General features: G+C 45.4%; 1 protein-coding gene across 7 annotated transcripts in view; it reads left to right on the top strand.

Moving 5' to 3' along the window:
• Positions 1 to 15434, top strand: part of fam135b (family with sequence similarity 135 member B) — a 528209-nt gene extending 512775 nt beyond the window's left edge. For all 7 annotated transcript variants that reach the window (XM_070895461.1, XM_070895487.1, XM_070895479.1 and 4 more), the window contains 2 exons: positions 11597 to 11710; positions 13761 to 15434. In XM_070895461.1, coding sequence (XP_070751562.1) covers positions 11597 to 11710; positions 13761 to 13966 — 320 coding nt within the window. In that variant the 3' untranslated portion in view covers positions 13967 to 15434. The remainder of the gene's footprint in view (positions 1 to 11596; positions 11711 to 13760) is intronic.
• Positions 15435 to 18705: the final 3271 nt, after the last annotated feature.

The following is an 18705-nucleotide window of genomic DNA, read 5'->3' as shown; positions in this document are numbered from 1 at the left end:
ACTTTTGCCGCCGGGCAGACTTTTTCACAAAACTCCCACCCAAAGTACCGTCTGGTATCTCAGCGGTCCTTTGGGCGGAACTTAGCTTCCACCAAGTTTGGGGCCCATGGTCCTCCACCAACCTGACCCCGCTACACAGCACTGCTCCCCGATCATCAAAATCCATGGCGCGGGCTTGAACAACGTGGATCATCATGGCAGTGGGGCATCAATAATACTGTTCATCCTCCTTCTCTCACTGTCCAGGGAGGGGAAACAAAGGAAAATATTAGGAAGTGAGGTTAGCCTAGCATATACCGAAAGACAGATCAGAGAAAGATTTTCTCAAAAGCTTAATGTTATTGCTACACATTACCACGAGATGAGTTCTTGTGGAACTCCAGCCAGAGATCCATTTTACCTCATTGCATAGAAGTGGAGCAACAATAACTTGTGCATATATATAGCACCTTTAAGGTAGTAAAACATCCCAAAGTGCTTCACAGGAGCGTTTTCAAACAAAATTTGGTACCAATCCACATTAGGAGATATTAGGACAGATGACCAAAAGCCTGGTCAAAGAGGCAAGTTTTAAGGCGTGTTCTAAAGGAGGAGATAGACGTAGCGAGGTTTAAGGAGGGAATTTCAGAGCTTAGGGTCTCGGTAGCTGAAGGCAGAGCTGCCAATGACTGAGCAATTTAAATCAGGGACGCGCAGGAGGCCAGAATTGGAGGCGTGCAGAGATCTCAAAGGGTTGTAGGGCCGGAGGAGGTTACAGGTTTTGGGAGGGATGAGGCCATGGAGCGATTTCAAGACAAGCATGAGAATTTAAAATCAAGGCATTGCTGGACTGGGAGCCAATGTAGGTCATCGAGCACAGGGATGATGGGTGATCAGGACTTGTTGCGAGATGCGAGTTAGGATATGGGCAGCAGAGTTTTGCATCAGTTCAAATTTATGGCAGGTGGAAGATGAGAAGCCAGCCAGGAGAGCATTAGTATAGTCGAATTTGGTGTCAAATTTATCTGTTTTGTCTTGTAACACTGCTGTGAAGCGCATTGTTTTTTTTTACTATGTTAAAGGCGCTATATAAATAAAAGTTATATTATTATTAGTCAAATACAGAGGATGCAAAGGCATGGATGTGGGTTTCAGCAGCAGATAAGCTGAGGCAGGGGCAGAGATGGGCGATGTTACGGAGGTGGAGATAGGCGCTCTTAGTGATTAAGCAGATATATTGGTCAGTAGCTCATCTCGGGGCAAATACCGCACTAAAGTTGTGATCGATCGGGTTCAGCCTCAGACAGTTGCTAGGGAGAGGGCTGGAGTCGGTGGCTTGGGAACTTCCCAATATTTAGTTGAAGGAAATTTCTGCTCAACAACAACAACATGTATTTATATAGCACCTTTAACGTAATAAAACGTCCCAAGGCGCTTCACAGGAGTATCATAAGACAAAAAATTTGATACCAAAGCACATAAGGAGAAATTAGGGCAGAGGATCAAAAGCTTGGTCAAAGAGGTAGGTTTTAAGGAGCGTCTTGAAGGAGGAAAGAGAGGTGGAGAAGTATAGGCAGGGAATTCCAGCGCTTAGGGCATAGGTAAAAAAAGGCACGGCCACCAATGGTTGAGTGATTATAATCAGAGATGCTCAAGCGGGCAGAATTACGGAGCGCAGATATCTTGGGGTTGTGAAGCTGGAGGAGATTGTAGAGATAGGGAGGGGCGAGGCCATGGAGAAATTTGAAAATAAGGATGGATGAGAATTTGAAAATTGAAGCATAGCTTAACCGGGAGCCGGTGTAGATCAGCGAGCACTGGGGTGATGGGTAAACGGGACTTGGTGCGAGTTAGGACATGGGTAACCGAGTTTTGGATGACCTCAAGTTTACGTAAGGTAGAACGTGGGAGGCCATCCAGGCGTGCGTTGGAGTAAAGACTAGAGGTAACATCCAGTACTGGAGCATTCCTGAGAGTGGTCCTGAGCAAGATATTGTTTGGGAATGTAGATGTTGACAAAAAGTTTGCAAAATAAAATTGCTGTCCAAATTACTATTGCGAACATAAGTTCATATGAAAGGTTTGCAATATTAATGTGATTTAAAGAGATCGATGTAGTTGGCATGTTTGTTTATTAATGAGCATATGTACAAATATTAAGTAGGTTCTCATAAAGTACGAACATCTGTCAAAAATACTGAAACAGATGTTCTTGCAAGTCATTGTGCCGCTGTAAATGTTGCGGTGAAGATTTTATTAACTGCTGTGCTGCATGAAGTAATCTAATCTGCAAGACAAAGCTCATTACTGCTGATAACAAAGTCACAAAGAGTTCTATTTTGAAATATGTGGCATGTGAAATCATCTGAAGTTCTGTCACGAATCTGATATCAGCCTTTCTGAACTTTTCCAGACGAGTGCATGGTGCGGACGAAAATGCATTCACTTATTGATTTGTTCTCTGTGAGATGAATGAGGACCAACAGAGGCTTTAAAAAATATATTATTTACAAACGTTCATCATGATCAAAATAAAAATTCAAATAATTGAAAGTTTAAGTGTATAAGCCACGGCATATGAAAGACTTCCATTTTCCCAGCACCTTATCACTGCTCACAGAAACATCGCAAAGAACATCATTAACAGTGCATTACTTTGAAGAGCAGAGGTGGTTATGTCGGCATATCCAGCAGCCATTTTGGACACCACAAAATTCCCCAACCAACAGCGAGTGATCTATTTTTGATAGTGTCGACTAAAGGAGGTATTTTGACCGCACCAGCAGGACTGCCAGCTCTACTGTGATTGGCTAGAGGTGGTTGTCAGCTAATCAGGATGATGTTTTCCCCCTTTGAGTCCCTCCTCCAAAGTGGACAGTAGGCCGGGGAAACATAAAAATAAAACAAGTAGGATATTTTTCAATTTAAAAAAATATATATGATTGGATTGGCTAAATTCAGGTGTGTGAATTATAAATGAGGTAAAAGTAAAGCCGGAAATGATAAAAGTAGAAGAGAGAGAATGAGAAACTGGACTAGCAGAAGTGCAGTGTTTAAGATTTTTATGAGTTTGTTTTAGTGCTAAAGGGTGAATATTACAATCAAAATTAAACGCATGAGATGCCTGGAGGTTTAGAAACATAGAAACATAGAAAATAGGTGCAGGAGCAGGCCATTCAGCCCTTCTAGCCTGCACCGCCATTCAATGAGTTCATGGCTGAACATGAAACTTCAGTACCCCCTTCCTGCTTTCTCGCCATACCCCTTGATCCCCCGAGTAGTAAGGACTTCATCTAACTCCCTTTTGAATATATTTAGTGAATTGGCCCCAACCACTTTCTGTGGCAGAGAATTCCACAGGTTCACCACTCTCTGGGTGAAGAAGTCTCTCCTCATCTCGGTCCTAAATGGCTTACCCCTTATCCTTAGACTGTGACCCCTGGTTCTGGACTTCCCCAACATTGAGAACAATCTTCCTGCATCTAACCTGTCTAAACCCGTCAGAATTTTAAACGTTTCTATGAGGTCCCCTCTCATTCTTCTGAACTCCAGTGAATACAAGCCCAGTTGATCCAGTCTTTCTTGATAGGTCAGTCCCACCATCCCGGAAATCAATCTGGTGAATCTTCGATGCAATCCCTCAATAGCAAGAATGTCCTTCCTCAAGTTAGGAGACCAAAATTGTACACAATACTCCAGGTGTGGCCTCACCAAGGCCCTGTACAACTGTAGCAACACCTCCCTGCCCCTGTACTCAAATCCCCTCGCTATGAAGGCCAACATGCCATTTGCTTTCTTAACCGCCTGCTGTACCTGCATTCCAACCTTCAATGACTGATGTACCATGACACCCAGGTCTCGTTGCACCTTCCCTTTTCCTAATCTGTCGCCATTCAGATAATAGTCTGTCTCTCTGTTTTTACCACCAAAGTGGATAACCTCACATTTATCCACATTATACTTCATCTGCCATGCATTTGCCCACTCACCTAACCTATCCAAGTCACTCTGCAGCCTCATAGCATCCTCCTCGCAGCTCACACTGCCACCCAACTTAGTGTCATCCGCAAATTTGGAGATACTACATTTAATCCTCTCGTCTAAATCATTGATGTACAATGTAAACAGCTGGGGCCCCAGCACAGAACCTTGCGGTACCCCACTAGTCACTGCCTGCCATTCTGAAAAGTACCCATTTACTCCTACTCTTTGCTTCCTGTCTGACAACCAGTTCTCAATCCACGTCAGCACACTACCCCCAATCCCATGTGCTTTAACTTTGCACATTAATCTCTTGTGTGGGACCTTGTCGAAAGCCTTCTGAAAGTCCAAATATACCACATCAACTGGTTCTCCTTTGTCCACTTTACTGGAAACATCCTCAAAAAATTCCAGAAGATTTGTCAAGCATGATTTCCCCTTCACAAATCCATGCTGACTTGGACCTATCATGTCACCATTTTCCAAATGCGCTGCTATGACATCCTTAATAATTGATTCCATCATTTTACCCACTGCTGAGGTCAGGCTGACCGGTCTATAATTCCCTGTTTTCTCTCCCTCCTTTTTTAAAAAGTGGGGTTACATTTGGCTACCCTCCACTCGATAGGAACTGATCCAGAGTCAATGGAATGTTGGAAAATGACTGTCAATGCATCCGCTATTTCCAAGGCCACCTCCTTAAGTACTCTGGGATGCAGTCCATCAGGTCCTGGGGATTTATCGGCCTTCAATCCCATCAATTTCCCCAACACAATTTCCCGACTAATAAAGATTTCCCTCAGTTCCTCCTCCCTACTAGACCCTCTGACCCCTTTTATATCCGAAAGGTTGTTTGTGTCCTCCTTAGTGATCGTATCAGTTGTTGGTAATTGAATTATTCCTTTAATGGTAGTGCTTGCTCAGGGAGCCTGGAATTTTCAATGATCCATAAAGATTAAAAATTATGATTTGCTTTTTTATTTCTTCAGAAGTGTATTTAAACATATATGGGCTAGAAATTGCATCGCGCCCCGTTTGGGGCGATAACTTTTGCGGGAGCGCAAAAGCATAGCTGGGGGAGCCTCGATTCCAGCTGATGTAAACTTCCAGTTTAGTGCTCCAGAAGGCAATTGGAGCGCTAAATCAAGTGTTACCACTTCCCTTGGAGCGCTAACCCAGACAGGAGGGGCAGTGCAGCGTTTAAAAGGAAGGGCCTTTGCTGCAGGATCTGTATTAAATGTACTTCAGTGCTCGCCGATAGGAGCCGCGATCTGCGACGATCAGCCCCAAGCACGCTAACAGAGTGCGGGGCTGATCAATCGCGGCCGAAGTAAAGAGAAAAAAATGTACAGAGGATTGTTAAAAGATTTTTCACTTACCTCACTGGCGAACCCTTGAAATACCGCTCCCCAAGCAGCCGGCCGACCTTTCAAAGCCTCCTGCAGCTGCCAGTGTTGACACCTGCCGATGCTGCATGGGACAGAACCAAAGTTGGCAACGGGGGCAGTACCGGGGCGCTGCACACCAGATGACATCACAATCTCTCGGGCGCAGGAGATTGTGGCGTTGGGGGTTACTGCCGCCGCAAATTTCCAAGGCAAGTTCGCGAGTGTCACTACTCTCGCTGCGCCCAGTCGCAGAGCCCTGCTATCGCCCCTCTCCCCCCCTCCCCCCAGAGGCGCTAAGGGGAGGCGCAAAGGAGGCCAATTTCTTCCCCTAAGTGTTGATGACATCTAGGGGAGTAGCTTGAGTACTGAGTTCAATTAAATACTTCCCATTTTTTTCCCATAGGCTGTCGTACTCCTAAGTGAAATGAATTTTGGGCAGGTTTGTAATGTATGCATCCCTGAGTCTGCTCATAGGTTTGAAGAGCTGTTGCATTGTGAGTGGCTTAGCCAGTCACGTGATGTTCACAAGGCTCAATAAAAGCCCAGTGAGTCAGTTGGGTCTAGGTCATCCACGATGAGGCATGCAGTTGTGAGCCTAGTGGATGAACTGGTAATGTGTAGCGCTTGGTCTGCCCTCCAGGCCTCCATAACCAGTGCATGTGAAGAGACATTTGGTCACTCAACCAGAAAACACCAGGACTGGTTTGATGAAAATGATCAGGAAATCCAAGAATTAATAGATCACAAGCACATGGCATTTTTGAGCCTCAAGCAACAACCCAACTCGGGAGCAGCAAAGTAACATTACAGACGGCTCATGGCTGAGGTCCAACAAAAAAACCAGGTCCTAAAGAACAGGTGGTAGATGGAGAAAGCACAGGAGATACAACTGGCTGGCAGCCACGATATGCAAGGATTCTTCATTGCAGTTAAGGCCACCTATGGTCCAAACTCCCAAGGCCCCATCCCACTGCTGGCCAGGAACGGGAAAACACTCATCAAGGACACCGAGGCTGTCAGGGCCCGCTGGAAGGAGCACTTTGAAGATCTCCTCAATCGAGATTCTGCCTTTGACTCGAGTGTTCTCGACTCCATCCCGCAGCATGCGATCCTCCACCACCTCCGTGAAACCCCAACATTTCACAAGGTAGGAAAAGCCATAAAACAGCTCAAGAACAACAAGGCTACGGGAGCGGATGGAATCACTGCTGAGGCACTGAAGTATGGCGAGAGGCGGAGGCGCTGTTGGCGTGGATACATGACCCCATCGCTCTCATCTGGAGGGAGGAGAGCATGTCGGGGGATCTCAGAGATGCAGTGATTGTGTCCCTTTTTTTAAAGATGGTCAGGTCCAACTGCGGCAACTACAGGGGAATCTCCCTGCTATCAGCCACTGGGAAAGTTGTCACTGGAGTTCTCCTCAACCGGCTTCTCCCTGTGGCCGAGGAGCTCCTCCCGGAGTCGCAGTGCGGATTTCGTCCCCTACGGGGCACAACGGACATGATCTTTGCAGCGCGACAGCTGCAGGAAAAATGCAGGGAGCAGCGCCAGCCCTTATATATGGCCTTCTTCGACATTACAAAGACCTTTGACACTGTCAACCGCGAGGGTCTATGGAGCGTCCTCCTCCGTTCCGGATGCCCCCAAATGTTTGTCAACATCCTTTGCCTGCTCCACAACGACATGCAGGCCATGATCCTTACCAATGGATCCATTACAGACCCAATCCACGTCCGGACCGGGGTCAAACAGGGCTGAGTCATTGCTGCACCCCTCTTCTCAATCTTCCTCGCCGCCATGCTCCACCTCACAGTCAACAAGCTCCCCGCTGGAGTGGAACTAAACTACAGAACCAGTGGGAAGCTGTTTAAACCACGCCCCTCCAGACCAGGTCCAAGTTCACCCCAACCTCTGTCGTTGAGCTACAATACGCGGACGATGCCTGCGTCTGCGCACATTCTGAGGCTGAACTCCAGGATATAGTCGATGTCTTTACTGAGGCATACGAAAGCATGGGTCTTATGCTAAACATCCGTAAGACAAAGGTCCTTCACCAGCCTGTCCTCGCCGCACAGCACTGCCCCCAGTTATCAAGATTCACGGCGTGGCCCTTTACAACGTGGACCATTTCCCATATCTCGGGAGCCTCTTGTCAACAAAGGCAGACATTGATGCGGAGATTCAACATCGCCTCCAGTGTGCCAGTGCAGCCTTCGGCCACCTGAGGAAAAGAGTGTTTGAAGACCGGGCCCTCAAATCTACCACCAAGCTCATGGTCTACAGGGCTGTAGTAATACACGCCCTCCTGTTATGGCTCAGAGACATGGACGATGTACAGAAGACACCTCAAGTCGCGAGATATATATCACCGACGATGTCTCTGCAAGATCCTGCAAATCCCCTGGGAGTTCAGGTGCACCAACATCAGTGTCCTCGTCCAGGCTAACATCCCCAGCAATGAAGCGCTGACCACACTTGATCAGCTTCGCTGGGCAGGCCACGTAGTTCGCATGCCAGACACGAGACTCCCAAAGCAAGTGCTCTCTGCGGAGCTCCTTCACGGCAAACGAGCCAAAGGTGGACAGCGGAAACGTTACAAGGACACCCTCAAAGCCTCCCTGATAAAGTGCGACATCACCACTGACACCTGGGAGTCCCTGGCCAAAGACCATCCCTAAGTGGAGAAAGTGCATCCGGGAGGGCGTTGAGCACTTCGAATCTCAAAGCCAAGAGCATGCAGAGGTCAAGCGCAGGCAGCGGAAGGAGCGTGCAGCAAACCTGTCCCACCCATCCCTTCCCTCAACGATTGTGTGTCCCACCTGTGACAGAGTCTGTGGCTCTTGTATTGGACTGTTCAGCCACCAAAGAACTCACTTCAGGAGTGGAAGTAAGTCTTCCTCGATTCCGAGGTACTGCCTATGATGATGATGATTGTTAAACCTTTTTTAATAAACCGACTAGTTCTTAATAACAATATGTTGCTATGAATTCTTAAGCAAAAACCCATGAAACAAATACATTATAGGTTGAACTCAATTCCCAGTGTCTGCAAGCCGACAACAGAAAGCTAACCAGTATTACGCACTGAGTGGCACTAAATTGACAGTCTGCTTTGTAGAGGCCACAAAGGTGCCTGGTGTAGAAAGTAGGCATGTCGCACTAGTGCATGTGAACTGCTAAGATTGGGATTGAGGCACAATACGGGAGCAGACTAGAGGGAGCGTCACATTCCAGCTGGCTGTGCTGTGCGTCACCTGGGCGTGCTTGTTGCAGACGGTCGGTGCAACAAGTTGAAAAGTGTTCCCATCCCAACCACCAAAATTACACACTTCAAAGAGCACAGATACAAAAGTCACAAAAATGTGGAAAAATAAAATCTGTCCTTGCAGAAGATGCACACTGTCCAAAGAAATAGCGAGCTAAATGTCACATTCAATAAAAAGTTACTACTTCCAGCTGATATGTGAAAGAAATAGAGGCTATGATTCGGCCAGCCATGCAACACGACAAATGCAAGATTGACAAATAGAGACATTTATTATGCCACACATGTCATGGCATATCGTCTGTTGACAATACTTGCAGAAGTTGTAACCCAGTTGAAACTGTGATGTCATTCCATGGGAAACATACATTATATCATTATACATACATTATAGCATTTCATTTTCCTTCCAATCTTCTCCCCTCCTCTCCTGAAAGGGATGACATGATTGGGATCAATTCCAGAGTCATCAGCCACCCACAGGCAGCCCACGCTTCATCTGTGAAATTAGATAATGATTGTCAGCAAGCTATTTGTCTAAGGGTGGGGGGAGTAATGCGGCAGGTACCACAACCAAACCTAATTCTCCTGAGCCAACATCCATGCACACTTGGGCCAGAATCTTCCCAGCCCTGCGAGTGCAGGTTTGGAGGCGGGCCCACTGTCAAAATGGCCGAGATTGACAACAGGGCGGGATCCCGCTCTGAATCCGCCACCGTGTCAATTTCTAAAGTTTCGGGTCTGGCTACAGTTCAAGACCGACACCAAGCAACGGGCCAGCCAATTTAGATAGTTAAAAGGTAGTTAAGCAGTATTTTACCATGTTTTTAACAAGTTTCCCGGAGCGCAATCATCACGTCAGGTAAGTAGGTTGCGTGTTGTGTCAGCATGGAATGATTCACTAACCTGACAACGACAAATGGTCTATGAAAGCGCCCATTTTTCGGTGTTCACTTTCCAAGGTTAGAAGCAGTTGTTTACTGCATTTAGAAGACAGATTGACCTCCAGTGTTTGGAGTAAACTCTCTATTCAGTGTCACCTCATTGGAACAACCTCTCTCACCATTGGCAGATCGCTTCTGTCATCTCAACTTCATCTGCCATCTATTCCATCAGCAACAGTGCTCTTGAAAAAATCTCACCTTGGTCCTCAGATTCCCAACACCAGCAGAACCAGGCACACCAGCAGCATCAACATCCACACCAAACTTCTCTGCAGTCAACTGATGCTGCAGTAGACACTGGACATCATCACCCATGCACATTGCTGCCCGTGACGCCAGCGATGGTCTTACCATGTCCAGATTTACTTCACTTAAGTGTACACCCTTGCTGCCACATGATACCCCAAGTTGGCACCACCCCATACCAGCACCATAAAGCATCCCTACAATGTCTATGCCATTCCTTTCACACTCATCATCATTGGGTGGGGGGGGGGGTGACGTTATATCTTACCATTCACTAGAAATCACTAAGACACTTTCAAAGGTGCACACAAATCTGTCCAAGAAGGCAAAGTGCTGAAAATAAAGATTTCAATGCTTAACAACACATTAACAGAAAATTTACACAAACATTTGCTAAAGCACCCAAGTGTTAACCCTTGTGTGTTAGTTTGAATGATTGGACAAGGATGAGGGTGAGTGTGAGGGGTGGCTAATGTGATAATGTAGAGAGAGAGAGATAGATGGAGATGCAAGGTAAGTTGGTGTGAGTAAGGATGTGTAGGGTAGGGTAGGGACAGCAGAGTGATGGGGATGTGATGAATGGCCCAGGAGGATGATCCACTGAGATCATTGAAAGATTTGAACCATTGCAGCCAGGTCTCCTGACGATATCTTTGCGTGTACCCTCCTGTGCAATGTGCAACCAGGCTGCATGGATCTCCTGGGGAGGTCTCTTCTGCCCATTGGAAGGCAAGAAAACCTTCCTGCATGCTGTGACTCCATCCGTAAGCATGTGGAGGGAGTCATGGGACAGCCTGGGTGTAGCCGTGCCCCTCTGTGCAGTGCTTATCAGTGTTTGCAGCAGCTCAATGCTGCGGAACGCTGATAGAACAATTGTCAAAATGTACGTGGACATGGTTCCTTTAACAAAACCAGCAGATGTGTGTCATCAGATGGCGTCATCAGACTGGCTTCCTTTTAATTCTTGGGGAACCTCGCAGGGTGGGCTTAACATGCCCCATCAACGGAAGATGGTTTATACAATGTAGGCTGGAGCGAGGAGCAGCTTCACCACCCGCCACGTACCCTCGCTGCCCCGCTCACGCCACAGTTGGCGAGATCACGGCCTTATTGTCCAATAGGAGTCACGGGTACACTGAAGCTAATCATGACTGTTGACCCGGCTACGATCAGCTAGCTCTTTGCAAAGTAATGATTAAATCTGAGACATTCCTGGTCTGTATGATCCAACACCGCACTGAGTGAGAATTTGGACTTTTGAGTATCGAAAGACAATTTTGGTGTCCGTTGGAATAACCAGGACACGTTTTATCTATAAATTGTAGGGTGGGATTTGGCACTTGCATCTATGTTATGATTGGCAGCCAGCAAAAGAAACTGAACTAGTTAATTCTGGTATTTTCTGTATTTCCCATAAATCAAATGAATGAATGAAAATACCCAGTTTTCAATCTCCTGCTCCGCTAAGTTCACACCACAGCTCGGTTGCTTTGAGGGACCTTACCTCCATTATGCTCCCCCCACCCCAGCATGGACAGGTGTGGGTGAGGGGCGGGGGGTGCAGAGGAAATAATGGTCCTTCGAGTGGATGTTGTCATTAGCTCTTATCAAACAGCTGAAGAATAGCTTTGGTGGCAGAATGGGAGTTGGTCACCCGCTTTTGGTGGCGCCTTGCAAGAAGGCCCAGTGAGACCTGGGGAGGAACGAGTGAAAGCAGAAGCTACTAGTAATTGGAAGACAAAAAGCTTTATGTGGATCTCATTTTCTCATTATGACCTGTTATTTGGATGTAGGGCTGCAGTACTTCAAGAATGTTATGCTGGTGGCATCAACACAGGATCGCTATGTTCCTTTTCATTCTGCCCGGATTGAAATGTGTAAGACAGCTTTGAAAGATAGACAGACTGGTAAGTGTTGTCTTTGTGATTTTTCTGCTGTGTTTTCTTTAAGCACCTATAGTTGGTGCTAAGTTTCAGGGCAGCAACGAGGTTGCAAGGGTTAGGAGAGGTAGTGATTCGGTGACGCCCAGACTGGGTTTTAAAAGCCTTTAGATGGCAGGAGCGAAGGAAGGCTGGTACAGGTATGTGAAGGAATGACTCAGACTGGATCATGATCACCTCTCCCCCAGCTCACTGACATCTCGATATAGTGCCAATCCTACTGCCACCTTAGATAACAGAACAGCTATTTTTTTCAATTTCCTCTCTTGTTTCGCTTAAGCTCCAAATATCGTTGCACTGTCTCCCATCGTAAATAATTACCAGGACGTCAAAACTGTGGAGCTCATTATCCCTAACAGTTTTCCCTTCCTTGCACAATCCACGGTTTTTAAACCATAAGTTTGGCATCAGCTAGCTACTTATGACCTGGTTTAGCTTATCTTCTCTCCTATTCAGTTCAACTTTATTTGGTTTCTCAGTAAATTAAAATTCATGATAATAATTGCTTAGGAAAAATGAACATTTATTAAATGGTAAAAATATTCCAGAAACGTGAACTCTGAACAACAGTGATGAAGTTCTAATTAAACATATTGTAAAGGCGATGGCTTACATACCTGAGGGAAGGGAATACTGTACTTCCATTGTTACCGAATAAGATCAGCAAGCACTCTCTGCCTGGTTTGTGTTTGTTAGCTGGGCGTTGCACTGATTCTATGCCGCCAGTTGGAATCTGTGGATGTTCTCACTGGATGAGAGAAGGTTGAGAGGTGAAACGATTTCACTTTATCCAGAAACCAGGTACAGCCTGAGGTCGAAGGGGGATAAATTCAAAACGAATCTGCGGAAACAATGGGCCGTTAATTGCAGCCACTCCAGGTGCGTACAATGTGCGCACGCGCCCGAAGAGGCCCCGCAAGTTCCGGGTTTAGGCGAAGCGTATGCGCCTATACCCGGCACTTAGATCTGTCAAATCGCCCACCTCCCCGGGAGAAGGATCTTCGTGGGCGGAGATTTGGGCTTTTTTCCCAACTCTTGCCCAGCGAATGTCCTTCAAATTCTTACGCCTGGGAAAAGCAGGCATACAGCCTGCTTTTACCGGCGTAAGAGTTTTAAAAGATAGAAAAAATTAATGTTATTGCTTATTTTTATATTAAAAGCCCTGCCCATGAAGGTAAGTTTATGTTTAACACTGTTAAAACATTTTCAAAAAATCTTCAAAAAAAATATACATTTTTTCAAACATTAAATTTAATTTAATTTCTACTACTTTTTTAAAAAGTGAAGTGTTCTTTTTATTTGTATGCTTTTTTGGGGGTTTTAGGGGTATTATTATGAATAAGAATACTTCATTGTGATTGGCCCAGGCCCACCTGATCCCAGGAAGCGTATATGCTCCTGGGATGCACGGGCCTCTGCGCTGGAGGAACACTTACCTGCTGCAGCTGGCAGCTCCCATCTCCTTTTAGCTGCCAGGTTTCCCGAGGCACAGAAAACCTGGCCTCCAGCCGTTAAATTTAAACGGCACACAAATTGTGAGGCATATTAACATCACTGACTTGCCTCTCCAGAGCGGGTTACCCGGCCGACAACAAACCCATCATGGTTAAACCTGAGGCCAGTTCCATTCGAGGCGGATTGGAGTCGGATTTCACATTTTTAACCAATTTACCACCCTCTCCCACCCCTCATGGGAGGTTAAAATTACACCCTATAACGTTGTCTGGTTTGGTTTGAGAATGGGAAAATAGCACACTGGTGCAGTGAGGTTGGGACACTGTTGCTTTGCCTGATTTGGACCCTGGATTAGGAACATTTTCCATTGTTAACATCCCTCACCTTTCAGAGCGAAAAATTCATATTTATTTTTAAATCAGGTATTTTTTGACTGTATAAGATATTGAGTTGATCAGGGGTGTAGTCAGGACAGACATAAATATGTACATTTGAAATGTCAACTTCTGTTGTGAACAGTTCACATATTTCCACTTTTTTTAAATGTTTCTCGCCGGGACAGGTTGTGTCTACACCGAGATGATCAACAACCTCCTTCGACCGGTGACAGAGGCTGAGGACTGCACTCTGATCCGCTATGATATTTTCCACGCACTGCCAAACACTGCCAACGCGCTGATTGGACGGGCAGCTCACATTGCCGTCCTCGACTCTGAACTGTTCCTGGAAAAGTTCCTGCTAGTGGCAGGACTAAACTACTTCAAGTAGCACCCCCTCGCTCATCCCCCCCCCCCCTCACGGCACCCCAAAGTGTTTTTGTGACAACATTTCCAGGTGCTTTCTTGTAGGAAAGCACTGACCGAGTCGGTGTTGATTCTTTATGACATGTATCCATACATTAACCCGTGCGATCAACATGATTGTATTGTAAATAGTACTAAAAAAAATTTACATTTCAGATTAAATCTATCTAAAAATGCTTTCCTGCCTTAAACACACAGAGAAATTAAGAAAAGGCTTTCTATGAAAAACAACTTCAGTAGGCGATTCTGATTTATCTTTTTATTTATTGTTTAACTGTCACGTGTCTGTCTCCACACGGAAAAGAACTGATGTTGATTCCTCCCCTGTGAAATGAACATGGCACGGCAGTGGCTTCTCAGACAAACAAAATGGAATGTACGCCATCTGATACACGCGTGTCCGCCCCGCGCCAGTTTAAGCCTGCGTTCCCCCACTGCAGCCTATTTTATCACATTTGCGTGCTTTGATAAGAGCCATTTCATGCAGTGACGTGAGACATGCAGAATGATGGGTGAAGAAGAATAATCACAAGTAAGCAGGCTTATTGTTGGGTTTGGGTGGCATCAAGTAGTTAGGAAACATTACCTGAAGTCCCATTATGAGTTTAGAAAATCCATCACTCCCCTGTATCTGTTATTTCTTATAATAGTTAGTGCAAAGGTCACAGCAGAAATTTTTGTTTCTTTTTAGATTAATTTTATTCATATCCTGGCAGACACTGACATTCATCTTGGCTACATTGAGTGATTCGAGATTAGAACAAATTTTTATTAGCTGAGTGTTCATCGTGGTGAGGAATGTCAGTACTAGGGAATAGAATATAATTTTACTCTGGACACCAAGGGGTCGAAATTGCCCTGATTTGCGACGCCCATTAGCGCCTCCGGGAAGCACTAACGGGGCACAAAAGAGTTCTCAGCTGGGTTGGGGGTGGGGTGGGGTGGCATTACCGGTTCGTGTGATATTGAGTGGGAGTTAGCAGAGGCACTGCCATGGTGGTGGCGCCGCGCCCCGCTGGTAGCACCGAGGCCGGCACGCAACAGGCAATAATGCCATCGTCGTACGGGCGACCCCTGAGCATCGCGGCGGACATTACCCTGCGCTCCGCAAGGCTGCCGCGAGCAGCGTCAGCGCCAGTCTTGCGGGTCGCGAACCAGGCCGACCTCTGCTCGCGGGGCGGAAGTTAAAGGGGAGGTGGGGAGCGCCTTGCGCCTCCATCTTGCCGTTTTGGCTAACTCGCCGATCGGCCCGACTTCTGCCTCCTTTGCATGGTCTGAGCCGCCATCGTGCAGCCCGGCACTATGCTTTCGGTGCCAGGCTGCAGCCTCAGCACCATGCCATCCTGATGGTCCAGTGACGGTCATCAGAGGCCTACAGAGTGTGCAGCGGCCCTCCCCTTTAACCAAAGAGGCGTTGAAGCTTGTCAGCGGTGGCGGGGGTGGGGGGGTCCAATCACTGGGGAGGTTAACAGCTTTGCTTGTGGGGCTGGGGGAAACCACTCCTGCTCCTCTTGGCCCACATGCAGTGCTGTAAAAACACTATTACATCCAGCAGTCCTCGCCTCCCTTTAGTTGCCACGTTTCATGAGGCCCGGAAAATCTCACCAGCCAGTGTTCAAGCTGGAACAGAAAATATCTGAGGCTTGCAGCTTCAATAAAATATTTAAATGAGGGACCCACATTCTCTGAGCGGGTTGGTCACCCGTTCCGCCTCTGTTAAAACCAAAAGTGGCAGGGTTCAAGGCGGGTTTGAAATTTTTGACATTTTTACACCCATCCGACCCAAAGCACCTGTTTTTGGTGGTTAAGATTCCCCCCACTCTCTCACACTTACACACACTTTCTCTCTTTTAGACATACTCACACTTTTTCTCTCTCTCTCACACACACACACTCTCTCCCACACACACATGCACATCCTCTCACTCAGACACACATCAGTCGAGATCAGCTGACTTCTCAAAGACCGGTTATCGAACATGGGATCTGTTGTCCTGCACAGCTCAGCTACCTGCTGGCTTTACCAATTGGGCCATTGAGGAAGCTCAGAATCTTAGACAACCTGAGTGAAATTATGATGTCATCCAAAATACAACAAGTGTGCTGAAGCCTTGTAAGGCACTCCCAGCCCTCTGTTAGTCTCTCTGTGAACTGCCATGAGGAGACAGGAATCAAAGAATTACTCTGAAATGTTGTTGGGGAATTGATTTTAATGCTAGGATTTGGTTTAATTATGTTGTGTTTGGGAGCTCCTCCTGTTAAGTGTAAAAGTGCCATAACCTAATTCAGTGCGTTCTTTGTTATGAAATATTCCCGTATCATAGTGTAAGGGCCTATATGCACCGTTTATCTTTCTATAAACACTAATATTTACAGTGATATCCTAATCCTGACAGTATTTGGGATTGTACATGTAAGAATGTAAAATCCAGTTTATAAATCGCACCTTCAACTGTGTTCTTTATTGAAATGACAGGGTAAAAATAAAATGAGGAAATAATTTATACACTGGTACAGTCTGTTACCTAGATGTTAGTTACTATGAATATGAGCCTATTATATTGTGCAATATGAGTCTGTGGTTAACTGATGATTACAACTGACATTTCAAAGTAGCATCCAACTGAGTTTCTTTGGGTTAATCAAAGTACGTAAGTATTTTTCTACTTATAAAGCAAGGTTGTGTGCCATGACATTTTTGCCTGTTGTCTGCCCACATCCCTTCCCAGCATATCCAATCCCACTTCTTCTGCTTCATTTCAAAGACCAGACAAATAAGCTAAGAAGAAACCCCATAAATCCTGGAAATCGGAAATAAAACAGAAACTGCAGAAGATAACACAACAGGGCGATCAGCATCTGAAAGAGAAACTCTAAAGGGGTAGATTTTCATCTTCACGTCCTGGGAACTAATCTGTCAGAGCGGATAGATCACCCGTTATAAAACCCACCCGTAACCAATGGAATGAAAATCGGACGGATTCCACAATGGATGGGAAATCCACTCTGCCAGAATATCATCCATGATGTGAAGAGAAAAATTTACCCCAATATTTCTGGTACGAAACTACTTCTGAACTTTTTTTTTTCCTTTCTAACCAACTTTTGAGATAATGAGTTGTTGGCTCCTTCATGTCTTTCAGTACAAGATCTGCTTGAACCATATTTCTATGATTTGCTTTATATCATTTCTTCTCCTTTTAGACAGTACTTTGCCATCCATTCTTCTTCCTGAAATAAACTTTCCTTTTGATGATTTGCATAAGGCAATTTTTACATTCCCTATTTTCTATTGTTCCTGTCTCGGGCGAAGTGAAGTTCAACCTCTTTTACTGCTTAGACAAGAGCTAGTCATGCTGGACCCCAGTATGTAATGCAGAGACCCAAAATGCAAGAATCCAGTTCCCCGTTATTTAATAAACCAACTCCCTTAACTGGACGACATATTCTTAGATCACACATTAATGTGAAATGAAACTGGTGTAGGCAACCTGCGTGTTTCCTGTCAGCTGCATTCCTGCAATATAAAAGGCCCTTATGAAGTGATCAAACTCTCTCTATGGTGGCTGGTGTTATTGAGACTCAGGCTTATGGCAATGTCACACAAAGCCGAATGAGATAGAGTTGAGTCATAAGTGCTCCTTTTAATATATCAAGCCATTGTGAAACTTAACTTCCTTTTTTATCTGTCAATTTCTATTGATTTTTGTGTAAAAAAAATGACTGCTAATGACATCATCAGGCAGAACTATCTGAGGAACATTCCTGAGTCCCAACTGTGTGCGGAAGCTCGATTGGTTGATGTACAGTGGACATGGCAAGGTCATTGAGGCATTATTGGTAATGGACTGTATCTGTTGTCATCCTAAATCAGTTCATGGCACAGTTGGGTTTAAATGATAGCTGTACTCCAGCATCATCCTCTATAATATCTTGGGAAATATTTGATTTCCCATATGGCCAGATCACCCCTGCTCCTGCCACATTTTTAATAAGTTGTGCAGCAGAACTATTGTTGTGGGGGCTTCGAATCTATGCATGAGGGGATTCACAAAAATAAAATATATGGGGAGCTACAGCCTACCCCGTTTTATTTTAAATAATGCCACGATCACCAAGAACTTTAGTGTGTTGGACTAACAAATTTCAAAATGGCTGCTCAGGTACACATGCATATTACACTCCTGCTTTTATTACTATAATAGAAATAATAAGCTGCCTTAATGCACTCTTAGTTTAAACAGTTACCATTAAGCATTTCACAGTTCATTTCATTAAACAGTTACAGATTGCTTCTTGTCTCTCGTGGGTCTATGACACACAGTGACATTTTTCTACAAGTCCATTTACAGTGTGTATCAGCCTTGTCAGTTTAACAAGGAAACATGCACTTTACTAAAACCAAGTTGCTCCAGGTTCAGGTGCTGAATTTGAGTAAATCGAGTGATAAATGTGTTTCTCTGAACCGATGCCAAATCAGTGGCCAGATAAGTGAACTTTACAGCTGAAATTAAAAGTTCTGCATTAAACGAAGTGGACTGTGCCAGATTACAGTTGACTTTGTGATTAAATTATCACCAAAACCGCATCCATTAAGTCGAAAAGAGCTTTCCATTTTAACCTTGCTAATTAAGGGTTCCACATTACATGGATGAATTAACTGGTTTTGTTATTCTATCCATTTGCCTCTTTTTTCCACCACAA

Source organism: Pristiophorus japonicus, chromosome 1 (genome assembly GCF_044704955.1).
Source record: "Pristiophorus japonicus isolate sPriJap1 chromosome 1, sPriJap1.hap1, whole genome shotgun sequence".
NCBI classification, from domain to species: domain Eukaryota; kingdom Metazoa; phylum Chordata; class Chondrichthyes; family Pristiophoridae; genus Pristiophorus; species Pristiophorus japonicus.
Note: the sequence above shows the minus strand (reverse complement) of the source record. Positions and strands in the feature narration are given on the sequence as shown.